The 15366-nt window shown below is 44.1% G+C and overlaps 1 protein-coding gene across 3 annotated transcripts; it reads left to right on the top strand.

Moving 5' to 3' along the window:
* Positions 1–638: 638 nt before the first annotated feature.
* On the top strand, positions 639–14516 carry LOC110699276. Of its 3 annotated transcripts, XM_021876774.1 has the most exons (10): positions 639–987; positions 1187–1364; positions 1774–1856; positions 2225–2319; positions 2438–2532; positions 13258–13432; positions 13511–13585; positions 13676–13794; positions 13917–14038; positions 14139–14516. In XM_021876774.1, exons 6-10 carry the CDS (start codon positions 13319–13321, stop codon positions 14315–14317), a joined length of 609 nt encoding a protein of 202 aa, XP_021732466.1. In that variant the 5' UTR covers positions 639–987; positions 1187–1364; positions 1774–1856; positions 2225–2319; positions 2438–2532; positions 13258–13318; the 3' UTR covers positions 14318–14516. The 3 variants fall into 3 exon arrangements, with proteins under 3 accessions (XP_021732466.1, XP_021732467.1, XP_021732468.1); XM_021876775.1 differs by lacking the exon at positions 1774–1856; XM_021876776.1 differs by lacking the exons at positions 639–987; positions 1187–1364; positions 1774–1856; positions 2225–2319; positions 2438–2532 and adding an exon at positions 13042–13101.
* Positions 14517–15366: the final 850 nt, after the last annotated feature.

Below are 15366 nucleotides of genomic sequence, written 5' to 3'. Positions count from 1 at the left end.
GTTGACACGTGGCAGCCCAAGTCATGAAAGGGGAAGATGGCCTTCCTAGCCCAATCCAAAAGATCGGCCCACCAGTCTTTGGGATCCATAACCCAAGAAGGGGAGCTGATCCCCAAACCCTATAAATAGGGAGATATCCCCATTTATTGCATTCAATCAGAAAAATACACACAAACTAGAGCAATATTAATTGCAGATATTCTCTCTCGGAATTCGAGAGAAACTCTTTACATTTCGCACTTTTAACTCCGTCCGTACACATACTAACTTCACCGTCGGAGGCGGAACTCCACCCAATCGGAGTTTTCGTGGTTTTGCAGGTACAGACGGTCGACATCCAATCTTGGAATTGTAACTATCCAGAGGGACTCCAAAAACCCCGAAACAACATCCATTGTACTTGCTATATTAGTATGAATTATCACTAGTAGAAAAAATCAAATAGGCACCCCCCCTTTAGCACCGGTTCTTGAAAACCGGTGCCAAAAGAAATGGGCGGGATTGGAAAATAGGAAGTTGGCACTGGTTCCAACCAAAACCGGTGCCAACTCATTTAATTAGCACCGGTTCAAACCGGTGTCAACCTTTAAAAAAAAAACAAAACAAAGAAAGCAATAGAGTTGGCACCGGTTCGCCTTAAACCGGTGCCAACTATAGTAATTAGCACCGGTTTGAACCGGTGCCATTTAAAAAAAAACCCGGTTTAAGGCGCGTCTTTTTCTTCATTTCCTTGCTCTTTCCTCTTCGTTCTCATCTGATCTGCCTCTCTCTCTCCTCCATTGTAGCGTACTCGAATTTCTCCATCGAAGGGGGCTTATGAGCTTTCCTAACACTCCGTCTCTCTCCTTCGATCTCCTTCTCCATTAAAGGCCTCCATTCCTATTTCCTAAGTCTCTGAGTTATTTCATTGAAGCGCACTCAATGTTCTCCATTGAAGCGTTCTCCGTTGAATCTAATTCTTGTATCCCCATTGAAGCAGCTTCTAAGGTAAGTTGTTTGTTGTTGTTATCATCACATCAATTTCACAATCTAGGGTTTATATTTGATCTAATCTAATTTAATTATCAGTGCTTTAAGCTTAGGGTTCGCAAATTCTTAGATTATAACAAAACTTAATATTAAGGGTGTAGCATGTATGTTTTTGTAGAACTATTAAAACATATCACATACTAAAATGTGTGTTTAGGTACTGTGAATGCTTTGCCTCTGGGATTTATTGTGATGGATGCAACTGCATAAATTGTCACAATAATGTGGATCATGAGCCTGCAAGGCAAGAAGCAATTGGAGCAACCCTGGAGCGCAATCCTAATGCATTCAGACCTAAGATTGCAAGTAGTCCGCATGGATCCCGAATGAATAAGGTGTGCTCTCTGAAGACAAAGTCAAAGAATTATTGTGGATTAATTTATTCTGGTTTTATTGTGTTTTCTGTGTCTCAAGGGATAAGAATTTTCACGAGTGAGGTTTTAATGGATATTAAATATATAAATGTTGTTGTGGATATATAATCGTAGGAACCTCTATTGGAATTAGTTCAAAGATTGTTCTGGTAAATTTTGAAATCCTTGTGGTTATTATCATTGATTAGATATCTGTTTATGCAACGTTTTCGTATCTGTTGCTCAGGTGTGTTATCATGAATATTTTGCTTTTTAGAGATGCAGTCTCAATTTTTTACTGGATCTAATTATTGGTTTTGTCCTTTTGTTATTTTATATTGACATATTGAAAAATAACTTAAAGGGCCATTTGGCTATGGTAACTCTCCAGGATCAAGATAGAGGAGAAGTCAAGAACTCTTCATTGGCATGTATAATAATCAGCCTTTTTATCGTAATGCACATTATACGCAGGTATCCTTACCATTGTCACCATGCTAATGTAGTTGGCCTAATAATTTTAAAATTTTACCTGCTAGTTCTTTAATGTACAGGGAAAAAAAAAATACAGTTTAAATTGAAGGATTGTTTGACATACTTTTGCTTGTGTTCTCTAAATGACTCATTTATTATAGTTAATACAAATCAGAAAATTGATTTTATGCATATGATTGACAGTCTCAACATTAGTATGTCTAAGCATGTCATTTTTTTGACCTAAACAGATGCATTTCACATGCATTTCAACCACAGATTAGGCATCAGGATGCCTTTTTGATACATTTTCTTTTTTTTTTTACCTGTCTTTGTGATTAAAATGTACTTTCTTCTCTTTCTTTCAGGGAAATCATGTGAAATCTGTCCCTCCAACTCTTCCATCCGAACCACCTACTACTCGTGGGACCAGTTCCCAAGCTGCTTCAAAAATCACATATAGGTATTCCTGATGCAGTGCGCTGTTGCAGCAATGCTCCGTGCATTGTCACTTTGTGCAATTTCCAGCCTTCTATTTGAAGAACTACAGGTTGCTCATTTATGCTTTTGTGTGTCCTAAGGTCTCCGCTAGTTGGTGTCATTCAACCGCAGGACGTGAAAGAACTTTGTTCTCTTTTGGTTATAGTCTCAAAGGAGGCAGCAAAGTCTTTTGCAGGTACATCTCAAGCACTACTATTGTTTATTACGTAGTAGTACATTTGACATTGCATGATTTGCATCACTGAAATTTCCTTTAAAATTATGAATTACGATTTTGGTTTCATAATTTGAAAAGCAGTGCAGTTGAATGTTGATTTGGAGATTGAATTGCTGAATATGTTCATTTTTCATTGCGTGCAAGTAAAAATACTACCCACCTGTTCGACCACCCTAAAATACTGTGAGAATTTCGTTGGGTTATCAGTTATCTTGATTTAGTTTCAAATAGGTGATATTTTGTGTTTATTAGACTTCATACAGTGATGCTGTAAGATCTGGTGAAAGTTTTCAGATATGAAGACTCTTTCCTAACTTGTCTGATCGAGAGGCAAGTAGCTTTTTGTTATGCACATGAAAGGAAAAATATTTGGGATGACGATTTAGTTAATAAGCAACTGTACGGGCTGTGCTACTCATCTTTCGATGTTTTAGCGTTCAGGGAAATGTTAATTGTGTTTGCTCTTTTGCAATTTTACTGCTGTGCAATAAGAATTCTGCTAACTAAAATAGTTACAAGTGATTAGGGGATTTTGCTCCCACCAATCGGAATGCGCCATGTGGGCCAATCAGGTCCTGCCAAGTGTCCCCCAGTTGGAACTGTCAGGGTTTGCCACGTGGCACACGCCTATTCGTCCACCCCGGACCTATTATGTCATGACACGTGGCATCCTCCATGCCTAATGGAGAAACCGGCCACCTAGGCCCAACTTCCAAGGGAAGCCCAATCAGCCCTAGGTTAACCTAAACCTAGAATTGACACGTTTCCCAAGGTTATAAATACCTCCCTTAATCCTCATTAAGGGGGATTATGCACATTAAACACTCTCACCTAGAGAGACCCAATCACCTTTATTTCCGCATTAATTACTCCTTAATCAAGTACTAACTTGACTGTCGGAGGCGGATCTCCAATCATCCGGAGCATCCGTTTGTTTTGCAGGTACAGGCGTCCGGTTCCAGTCTCGGAATTGTAACTCTCCCGCAGGACATCAGAAAACCCCGAAACATTTTGGCGCCGTCTATGGGGAGAGTACTTCTGAGATGGCATCCACGTCTGTACCGACTCCTGAAGAGAGGCGTCCCCTAGACGACCCTCAAGTTCAGTCGGACCATGATACTGAGGAAGAATTTGAAGTTGAAGCTCACACAGCTTCAGACGGGACCCTAAGGGCCCGACGCACCCGTCATACCGAAAGGAGGGAACAAGAACATCTTCAAACTGGACTCAGTGATCCAGCCGGCGCACCGTCTGTTCAGCAGCAGCCGGCTGATGGGTATGCTCCCATTACAAGAAACGAACTCATGACCTTCATGAGGGGCTTCAAGGGAGAGATTCAAGAGTTGCTCAACAAGAAGCCTGCTCTGGCCAAGGAGCAGTCGGCTAAGAAACCTTCCACTTCAGGGAAGAGGAAGCCAGTTCAAGGGCGAGAGGCGACCCCTCATCCTAACTCTAGGAAGTGGGAGCCGTCTGCCCTTGATTTCACAAAGTACCGCTTTCCTACTCCAGGAAAGAGGAAACCTGTTCGTCATATTCAGGCGAACGGGTCGAAGAAAACATACACAGATGCTCGGTTATTGCTAGAACAGAAGAAGAATGACCGATTGTCAGAGTCGGCCTCTACTTCAGATTTCCAAGACAGTCTACGCAATACCTCGATGAAGTATACTCAGTCGTATCATGAGAGTCAGTCAGGCGGCACCTCCCGTCAGTCCGGCTTTCATAGTGACCAGGCGGTACCAAACTTACCATTTGTACCGCAACAACAATATTTTTTGCAGCCACCTCTGTTTGGTGGGCATGCAGCAAATAATGTCCAACCTATGGACTGGCAGCTACGGTTGCTTAGACTTGGGGAACAGCCGTCGGCCTTCTCCAAGGAAATTGCTGAAGCCGCTCAGCCGGCCAAAGTAAAAAATGTATTAGTAGGCGCCTATGACGGCACTACTAACCCAGAAGACCATTTGATGGCATTCACCAACCTGATGTACCTTCAAGGGTTGGATGATCCCACTTGGTGCAAGTGTTTCCCAGCGAATCTCAAAGGAATCGCACAACAATGGTTCGGCAAACTGCCGACTGGTTGTGTGAATAACTTCAGGACGCTTGCTTACTTATTCACCTCCAACTTTGCCATGAACATACCTGCGAAAAAGACGACCCTTGATTTAGGAACGATTCAGCAGGGCGAGAAGGAGGGGCTTCGTTCTTACATCAGGCGGTTTAACCTGATGAGAATACAGATTCAAGGGTTACCGGATGAGGTAGCCTATACTGACTTTTTCAGAGGCCTCAAAGACGGATCGACATTCAAATTTGATTTGGTCCGAAAGAGGGTGGCGACTCTTCAAGAGGCCTTAATTGAAGCGGAAGCCTATATACAGGCGACTGATCTTTTGTAGTACAAAACAGTCGGACGGGAAAAGGTTCGACAAAAAAGAAGGGCGACAGAAACAGTTGTCGAACAAAGATGAAAAGAAAAGAAAAGAGGTCTGGGCGGCTGATTCCTCTAAACAGCCGGCCCAGAAGAAGAAAAAAGAATTCAAACCATACTCCCCAAAGTATGCGTTTAACAAGGATAGCCAAGCTATCCTAAAGGAAATCAAGGGACGGATCTCAATTGAGAAGCCGGTCCCCATGAAGGGTTCTGCAAGCAACCGGAACCAAGAAAAATTCTGTGATTATCATGAAGATGTTGGTCATCACACCAACGAATGCATCAGTCTCATGCGGTATCTGGACCGCCTGGCCGAGCAAGGCGATCTTGACTCTTATGTCAAGAAATCTACTGGGAACACTTCCTCGAAAAAGCAGTCGGCCAAAAAGAGTCAACAGGCCGACAACTCTAATACAGATGATGCAGTCGTCTACACCATTGCAGGCGGTTTCGCAGGAGGCGGTCCCACTATTAGGGGCAACAAAGACAATATCAGGCGGCTAGATGTAAATTCCGTTCACCAACAACGGCCCCCCAAATATTCATTTCCTGAGATTGTCATCACTGAAGAAGATCTAGGAGGGGTAAGGGGGTCGCATGACGACCCTATCGTTATTGAATGTAAAGTGGCCAACCAGAGAGTCGGCCGAATCCTTATAGATACTGGAAGCTCTTCAGATCTTATCAGTAGCAAATGTCTGTCAAAACTAAAATATCAGACTGATTGCATACATCCGGCATCCCACCCTTTAGTAGGGTTTGGAGGAGGAGTCGTCCACCCAATGGGACGAGTGGATTTACCCATCCGCCTGGGTGAAAAAGGGGAAGGACGACACATGGTAGTCCGGTTCCTGGTAGTAGAAGAACTCTCGGCCTACAACATGATTCTGGGACAACCAACCCTGAATAATTCCAAGGTTGTTATAATCCCATCTCTTATGTTGCTCAAGTTTGAGAGGGATAATGGAACAGTCGGGTCCCTAAGGAGAGATCAGAGGATGGCCCGAGAGTGCTATCTCTCGGATATCAAGCCCACTGTCATGGCCGCTGGGTCAAGTGGTGGAAAAACAGACCTTGACAATGACAAGGAGAGTGCGCCTGTTCAAGAAGCAGGCGGCAAGAAGAGAAAGGCAGCCAGACGGGGGCCGCAAGAAAAGACAGAAAATAGCAATCATTGGCAGAGGAGCGGTCGGATGAATTCCGCCCTCAGCCGGCTGGTGAGCATACGGACTCGATCTTAGACGACTCACGTCCTGAGCGAACAGTCAAAGTTGGGACGACTGCTCTGAGAGTCCTGGGTGACGATTTTCACAAACTATTAAAAGAATACAAGGACATCTTTGCATTCGAAGTCCACGAAATGCCAGACATTAGTCCTGACCTGGCGGTACATAAACTGGCTGTGGATCCGAAAAAGAAGCCGGTAAGGCAGAAGAAACGGAACCATGGCGAAGAAAGAAGTCAGGCGGCAGCCGTCGAAGTTAAAAAATTACTTGATGCAGGGTTCATTCGGCAATGTTACTTCCCAGACTGGGTTGCAAATGTGGTGCTCGTTAAAAAGCCGAATGGCACCTGGCGAATGTGTGTAGACTACACAGACTTAAACAAGGCATGCCCCAAAGACAGTTACCCTCTGCCTAAAATTGATAACATGGTCGACTCAACAGCCGGCCATGCTTTGATGAGCTTTATGGACGCCTACTCTGGTTTCCATCAAATTCCTTTATGGAAGAAAGATTAGGAGAAGACGACCTTCGTCAATGATCAAGGGTTATACTGTTACACGGTCATGCCGTTCGGTCTTTAGAATGCCCCGGCCACCTTCTAGCGAATGATAAACACTGTGTTTTTTTATCAGATTGGGAGAAACGTCGAGGCATACATTGATGATATGATTGTCAAGTCTAAGCTTCAGATAGATCATCTGTCGGACCTCCGAGAAACTTTCGCCACACTCAGGCAGCACCATGTCATGCTCAATCCCAAGAAATGTGTATTTGAAGTTGAGTCTGGGAAATTTCTCGGATTCCTTATCAATCAGAGAGGAATAGAGGCGAACCCTGAGAAGGTGCAGTTGGTCATCGACATGCAGTCGCCTCGTACCGTCCGAGAGGTTCAGAAGTTAACAGGTTGTCTGGCGGCCTTGGGAAGATTTCTAAGCCGATCAGGCGACAAATGCTTATACTTCTTCCAAGCCATTAAGAAGAAGGCAAGGTTTGAATGGGGGCCGGATGCTGAGGCGGCCTTCCAGAAATTGAAAGTTCACTTGCATTCCTTGCCGAGGCTGGTCAGCCCTTTGCCCAAAGAAGTACTCTACATGTACCTGGCCGTCTCTGATCATGCGTTAAGCGCTGTTCTTCTTGCTGAAAGGTCGCTTGCTCAACGGACAAGGCGGCAGGTCTCTGATCATGCAATGGACAGGCGGAAGGAGGTACATACTTGTTGCAGTCGACTACTTCACTAAATGGGTGGAGGCGGAGGCTGTAAAGGGAATCAAGACGAAGGATGTAATTTCATTCATCTGGAAAAATGTCATCACTCGGTTCGGGGTTCCCATGTCTATGGTTTTTGATAATGGTCCCTAATTTGAGACGCCTGTTCTCAAAAGCTGGTTGGGTGACCAAGGAATTGCACACCACTTTGCATCAGTCGGCCGTCCACAAGCAAACGGCCAGGTAGAAGCCTTTCATAAAATCATCTCAGATGGTCTCAAGAAAAAGATTGAACGAGCGGGCGACCTATGGGCGGATGAATTACCACATGTTCTCTGGGCCATTAGGACGACTGAAAAAGGGGCGACTGGAGAAACTCCATTCCTCCTAACTTATGGTGCGGAAGCTGTTCTTCCAATTGAACACTACGAGCCGACTCTTCGAGTAATGCTATATGACGAAGAGGCAAACTGGGAAGCCATGCGCCTGGCATTAGACTCACTCCCAGAAAGGAGGGGCAATGCTGTCTTGCGCCATGAAATTTACCGCCTGAGAATGACTAGATCATACAACAAAAAAGTACACAGGCATCCACTCAAAATGGGGGACTTTGTACTTAGAAAAATGGAAGCAGTTGGTAGGGCTAATGAGTCTGGCAAATTAACTCCCAACTGGGAAGGACCCTACCGAATCTATGAGGAGGTCAGGGACGGTACCTACCGTCTGGAAACACCAGACGGCCAACCATTGCCTCGAACCTGGAATGTAGATAATCTTAAGAAATATTTCTTTTGAATAATGTAAATAGTCGAGGGCTACTTAATAAAAGTTTGATGTTTCATTCAATTTTGTACTAAGAGGGGCATGCCTACTGACAAACAGTCGGCTACTCTCCATGTTTAATTTTCATTCTTACCTAAGAGGGGAATGCCTACTGACAAACAGTCGGCTACTCTCCATGTTTAATTTTCATTCTTACCTAAGAGGGGCATGCCAACTGACAAACAGTCGGCTACTCTCCATGTTTATTTTTCATTCTTACTTAAGAGGGGCACGCCGCTTGTTTCATACAACCGGCTACTCTCCCATAACACAGTTCACCAAGAACTATCAAAGGCTCATAGCTAAAATGATCAGACCAGGCGCCAAGCCAACTGATCCAAATATAAGTTCAATTCGACCTGTCCCAACATTATAGCAGGCGTCCGACGGCATCTATCCGGATGAAATTCGTCGCAGAGAGCAGCTCCCTTTTAGGTGGAACATTGTTGCATAAAATCATTACACGGCACCTATACGACTGTCTAACCAAGACAACCACGTAGCCGTTTCCCGGACAAGGCTACCCTTCACTTAACTGACTAATCAGGTCAAACAAGTGTTTGCAGTAACCATCCGTGTCAACCAACCGATTGAACTACTTGGGATAAGAACAGTCGGTATCTTATGAGTTAATAGCCAACAAACATTGGCAAATAAAGGGGAGCAACCGGTACCCACCGCTTGAAACCTCTACTACTCAGTTACCCGGCGACTAGGTAACAATCATGTTTACTTGGTCACTCCTTAAAAATTTAGTATGAGACTAAAAAGGTGTTCACACTAGGCTAAATGTGGCGGGAAATAGTCGGCCTGGACCGACTAGAGTCTCTAGCTTAAAAAAAAACAAAAAAAAAAAAAAAAAAGCAAGGCAGGTAGGAAACCACCTTCCTACTTGGATAAAGGGGATCCAGTCTTTAAAGTGGCCGACTGATCGCTTAGCCTGGAAACAGACAACCAGTCGTCCAGGGGCATAGGTGGTGTGATTAACTACCTTGTACCTGTCCACAACTATCGGCCATGCAAAACAGTCGGTATAAGTATGCAATTTGATATCAGAGTTTCGATACTTAACAAATTTTAACAGATTCAAAACGAAACAAATTCGAAGGACTGGCATAAACATTCATACCCCCGACCCCTTGGCCGGGTAAAAGATAACAAAAGGAAGCCGATCATGAAGACCGGCAAAATATTCAGAACCCCGGCCCCCTGGCCGGGTAAATAGAAACAAACGGCACGCAGGCCGTAAAAAGAAGACATTAAGCTTAAGAAGGGGGCAGATCTTCAATAGTAGCAGCTGCCGCCTGGTCAGCACTCTTTTTGCTGGACTCGGCTTCAGCTGCATCCTTCTTCGATGCATCACCCCCAAGCGGCACAAGCGCCACTACCGGCTCCTCCTCCTCCAACGCCTCGTCCTCAGCAGCCGCCAGGATCTCTTGATTATATCTATCAGAGCACTGGCGGTACGTTTTTTCCCAGGAGGAAAAGTCGGCATTGGGGAAGAGGCGGCCCCAGGTCAGGCGCTAGATCTGAGCAGAGTCTTCCATCATCTCTCGGACCAGCTCCTTCTTTTCTTGCTCGGCCTTTGCCGAGAGCTCCTGAGTAAGACTCTTCTCCTGGGTCACCAGGCGTTCCTTAACGTGCGCCAAGGATTTCTCCAAGGTGTCATATGAGGACATTTTTTGGCGAAGAGGTCTCAGCTCGGCCTTGAGATTGTTGATGGTCGCCTCCAGCTCACTATTTTTCTTCTGGGCCGCCTCTAACTGAGCCCGGATAGCAGAAGTAGCCTGCGCCTGATAATAAAGAATATCAATTGTCAAAATCTCATTTTGGGCAATTTGAAACATTGCCTTATCACAGTCAGAGGCGACCATAGTTTTTGCAGCCTTTACCTCTTTGTTCTTCCTGTCAAGCGGCTTGCGAAGGCCGTTCACTCGGAGCAGGGCCTAAGTAAAAGGGAACGGGCGTCAGTTTCCAAACAAAAAACAGGCGTCCTGGAATTCAAATAACCAAAAATATGCTAAGTATACCTCAGCAAGGACCCCTGCAATCCCGTCTAGGTCAAGGGTGCCGACACCCCTGACCGCCTCCCTTTCAGCTGGAGGAACGACTTTGATCATAGACTTGGCCACCTCGACCAAGTCCGGCTCCTGAGGGCCGGCCGCATCAATTATAAACAAACGAGTTAGACCTAGTAAAGAAGGGAGCAAGTCTAAATTCACAAAGACAACTTCATACTTCTAGGCGGCCCGATTGGAGTTTTAGAAGGAATGGACGGCTGTTTCTCAGCCACCGCATGTTTCCTGGCAGAACCAGGAGAGCTCGCAACAGTTGTCCTACGGGTCTTGGAGTCCGGTTGTTGGGAAGAAGAGGCTCTTGGAGTGCCCGACTAAAAAAAAAAAAAACACTCGGTCAGTATATGCATAAACCCAACTCCAAAAAGAGAGTGAAAAGTTCGAAGCTCACCAAGGGCGCCCCCTTGTTGGGGGAGTCGGTTGAGGACTGTTGCATGATGGAGGCCCGCAACATGGCCGCCGCAGTCTTGGAGGCGGTAATTTTGCTCATGGCGTCCGCTGCAAAAACAAATAGCAAAGTTAATAAAAAGTCATAACAGTAATGCATGTAAAAACAGAGTATTCGACAGGTCGGCTACCTCTTGAACACCGACTGCTAAGGCCACAGGCGGCCAGAAAGTACTCGTCATAGAGCCATTTGAAGCTCGGGACGCAGTACAGGGGTACTTGCTCTCGTACCCCTGTAGTAGAGTCGACCCTCGACTCTACTTTAAAGAGTCCTTTATCCAGGATCTCTTTCTTGGCTTTGGGGGGAACAGGCGGCATGTTGCGGCCGCCTGCAAGAAGAGGCGGATTCCTGTTCCACTTGTTGAAGCGCTTGTTCAGCTCTGTGTCTGAACTTTCAATGATAAGGAAGGTGTTTCGCCAATCCTTCCACTTGTTTGCTTTACCTCTTGTCATGAGGTAGCCTCTGTGGCTCGTCAATTGATACCAGCCGGTACCGCCTGCCTTAGGGGTCCGGCTGAGGTAGTTCATGTGGGCGAAAGCCTCGAAGTTTGGCTCCACCCCGTGCAGTTCGCACCCGGCAACATAGCCGAGTACGTTGACCCAGGAGTTTGGGGCTAACTGCCATAACCCCAACTCATACCCATCCAAGATCCGCTGAACAGCCGGATGTAGTGGGAAGCGCAGCCCAGATGGCCGCCTCGTAGCAGCCAAAGCAGGCGCCATCATAACTAGTACCAGCCGGCCAGACAACTGTGTCTTCTGGATCCGGCACGAAAACTAAAAAGTCGGGGCCCATTGTGTGGTTCGCAATAAAGCTCCCAACTTTCTCTTGCATGGCCGTGATCCGGCCCCGTGGGACAGTGCAGTAGTAGGGGGTATTCTGCTCTCGGTAAGAGGCGGATGGCTCCGCCCAATTGTCCCCCTTCTCAACTGCGTGAGAAAGTCTCGCCTCTTGTAGGCGGCTGTTTTTCTCTTTAGAGAAGCATGACCAGAAGAGTTAGACTCGGATTCGTCCTCTGACGAGTCCGAAGAGGACGACTCCTCCCCTCTCCCCGAGGGGCCCGCCTCCTCTCCTTCAAAAGGAGCAGGAGAGAATGTAGACTTGTCAACTGTAAAATTGGAAGGGGTCACTTTGACTCCTCCCTCAGAACTGTCGGCTTTCAAACCCCTTTGGTTCACTTCCACATCTGGCGCCTGGTCAGATGTTTCACTAATCGGCACCCTGTGGGAGGAGCCATCTGAGTTCGAAATCCTAGCAGTTCTTTTTGTTCTGGCCATCATGTTCTGCATAGACACAGAGACAGTCGGAGTTTGTATAAAGGGCAAAGATGGGTCCGGAAAAGGGCAGGCGACACTCCTAGTCCTAGATTCAGCCGTCCCCGGTGACCGGCTGATCACTAACCTAGGTCGTGTCGTGTGCTTCCGTGGTGCCATTTCAAAAAAGAATAAAATAAAGAAAAAATTAAGAGTAAGAGAACCGACGGTTACCTGAACGAGTGAAGTTGACGGTGTTTTGGAAATCTTGTGTAGTCGGCTTGTCAGAGCAGGCGGTAGGCAGAAAGGGTCCGAAATGTCAGAGCAAGTTCAGGGGTCCGAATGTTCTCTCTAAAAAGTTCTCAAATGTGAAAATGACTGAAGTCAACACCCCCTTATATAGGCGAAGTGAGAAGTCGAAGGGTCACTTCCAAAATTCAAAATTTGGGCGGGAGAATCTCTCGGCCTTTCGCCGAGTGACACCTGTAGCAGGCCGTCGCCTGTCACAGTGCGACACCTGTCACAGGTAACACGTGACCAGTCACGTGCCACCTGTGAGGGGCAAATGATTAGGGGATTTTGCTCCCACCAATCGGAATGCGCCATGTGAGCCAATCAGGTCCTGTCAAGTGTCCCCCAGTTGGAACTGTCAGGGTTTGCCACGTGGCACACGCCTATTCGTCCACCCCGGACCTATTATGTCATGACACGTGGCATCCTCCATGCCTAATGGAGAAACCGGCCACCTAGGCCCAACTTCCAAGGGAAGCCCAATCAGCCCTAGGTTAACCTAAACCTAGGATTGGCACGTTTCCCAAGGTTATAAATACCTCCCTTAATCCTCATTAAGGGGGATTACGCACATTAAACACTCTCACCTAGAGAGACCCAATTACCTTTATTTCCGCATTAATTACTCCTTAATCAAGTACTAACTTGACCGTCGGAGGCGGATCTCCAATCATCCGGAGCATCCGTTTGTTTTGCAGGTACAGGCGTCCGGTTCCAGTCTCGGAATTGTAACTCTCCCGCAGGACATCAGAAAACCCCGAAACAACAAGTACATTTTCGTTTCTTCTGCATCAGCATCTAGCTGATATAACTTGGCTTCCTTTTGTGTGAAAAATTTGCTTGAAATTAATTAATGTTTTTGTTATGCTGGACATTGTACCCTTGTATGATTTCTTAGACTGTTAAAATTATCTCTGTTATGCAGGTTGGTTCTGCTGACCATCATATTCATTACTATGATCTGAGGAATATAAGCCAGCCCCTTCATGTGTTTGGTGGGCATAAGAAAGCACCCTATGAACAATTTCTTGGTTGGGCCATTGTTAAGGTTGCTGAGCCTCTTGATCATGTTGTTGTTCTTCATGTTTGCAGAAACTCAGGTACACTATTTAAATTTAAAAAAATAAATTCAAAAAGGAATTTTTTCAAATTATCAGGAAATATACTCTATGTTGTAGATGACGCAGCAAAGGAGAAGAAACAAGCTGGATGATTATCTAGATATTTTCAAGAATTTATGTGATATCAAGAAGGTAACTTTCCTCTGTTTTTTATTAATTTTTTTCTATATATAGGATTTTTTTTTTATATAATGAATGAAATTTTATGTGAATAAATTTTAGGTACAGATAAGTGGGAAGATATTGACAGGAAAATCAATAAGAAAAAGTCTAGTAAGTGAAGCAAAAGGGTGTGCTGCTGCTGCTGTAATTGTTGGAATAACAAAACCTGGTTCTATTGGGTAAGAAAATTTGACTAATTTAATAAAAACATATAAATATGAATAAGTAATTTCTGTATTTAAATTATATTATATATGTCATTGGTTCTATCTGATTACTGTGAACAGTAAATTAATTTCAGGGGTAGGATGTCAACTGCAAAATATTGTGCAAAACAATTGCCTTTAAGCACTGAAATCTTCACTGTTCATAATGGCAAAGTTTTATTTCAAAGACTCTCCAATGATGATCATATAGTACAAGGTTAATTTTTAATCCATTTATAAATAAAAAAAATAAAAAATTCATTTGGTGGTTGTTACTATATGCTAAAATGTTGGATTTTGTATGAAATTTATGCTAGGACTTGAAGAAGATCCGAGGTCGAGCTTCCATAAAGCCGGAAAATCGAATGGAAATCAGTCTGAGTTTGGAGATTCAGAAGTATCAGAAGTGGATTCTAATAGCTCAAAACTGAACTGTCAGAACTCGGAATCTGAATCAACAACAGATATCAGTTGTGAAGAGCTTGCAGAAGTTTAAACCCCTAAAAATGCTTGTATTGACAGTAAAAAATCTCTTCATATGAATGTCCAGTTAATCTTCTTCATATGGTGCTTTCTTTATCGTATCTCTGTCTCTTTACAATTCTGGTCTTTTGACTTTGATTCTCATAGAAAGGTAAAAAGCTGTCTTTTTAACCATATGTCAGTGGTATAAAAATGTGGGTTATTGGTGTTTATGTTGTTTGTTGTTCTTATTGCACAAATATATAATTTTTCGTTCCTTGCTTTGATTTTTTTTTGGACGAAAATTGTAATATTATAGCCTTTTTAATGAAAATATGTAATATATATATATTAATGTTTCTATAGCAATTTAAGTGAAAAAAATGCAAAAAAAATTATTTTTATTTTATTTTTATTTTTTTGGGGTATTTTTGGCACCGGTTTTGACCAGAACCGGTGCCAAAAGTTTTTTAAATTTTTTTTAGACTATTGGCATCGGTTTTAGTCAAAAACTGATGCCTAAAGTGAGGTTTTTCGCACCGGTTTTTGACTAAAACCGGTGCCAATAGTGTTGATAATAAAAAGAAAAAAATTCCCGCGTTTGAAGTTGGCACCAGTTAACCGGTGCCAAAATTTTGAGGATTTGGCACCCCTCAAATCCCCAACGGTTCAAAACCGGTGCCTTAGGGGGGTTTGAACAGGTGCCAAATTACCTTTTTCGCCTAGTGTATAAACTTTACTAAGCTATATTTCTTTCTCTTTATCCATTTAATAAAAGTTTTTTCATGCTATTACAACTTCTGTATTGTTTAATGACAAATAAATACAACAATATATAAAATGTTTGCATCATCATATGCCTAGATACCCGTTCAAGGCTTTCTCTTTAGGAGAAAGTTTTGAATAGTCCCCGGTTGTGACTGTTCTTGAACGTTTACTCCCACTTAGGTGGTGAATGTATGTCTTTTTTTTCGATTTTAAGGAACATCTTGGCTTACCATTTCCTCACCATGTTCTCTCGGTAGATATGTGGGTAAGTAATTATCTACATCGTGTACTTGGAGAACTGGGGGGAAATGCTGC

This window comes from Chenopodium quinoa, unplaced genomic scaffold (assembly GCF_001683475.1).
Source record: "Chenopodium quinoa cultivar QQ74 unplaced genomic scaffold, ASM168347v1, whole genome shotgun sequence".
Classification (NCBI taxonomy): domain Eukaryota; kingdom Viridiplantae; phylum Streptophyta; class Magnoliopsida; order Caryophyllales; family Amaranthaceae; genus Chenopodium; species Chenopodium quinoa.
This window is presented reverse-complemented; position numbering and strand designations above follow the sequence as displayed.

What these genes read in the sequence shown, in the direction of transcription:
- LOC110699276 (XM_021876775.1), top strand. Translation starts at nt 13,319, where the DNA reads ATGTGTTTGGTGGGCATAAGAAAGCACCCTATGAACAATTTCTTGGTT. An exon ending in ATTTATGTGATATCAAGAAG is followed by an intron (nt 13,586 to 13,675) that starts GTAACTTTCCTC and finishes AATAAATTTTAG; the next exon opens with GTACAGATAAGTGGGAAGAT. An exon ending in ACAAAACCTGGTTCTATTGG is followed by an intron (nt 13,795 to 13,916) that starts GTAAGAAAATTT and finishes AATTAATTTCAG; the next exon opens with GGGTAGGATGTCAACTGCAA.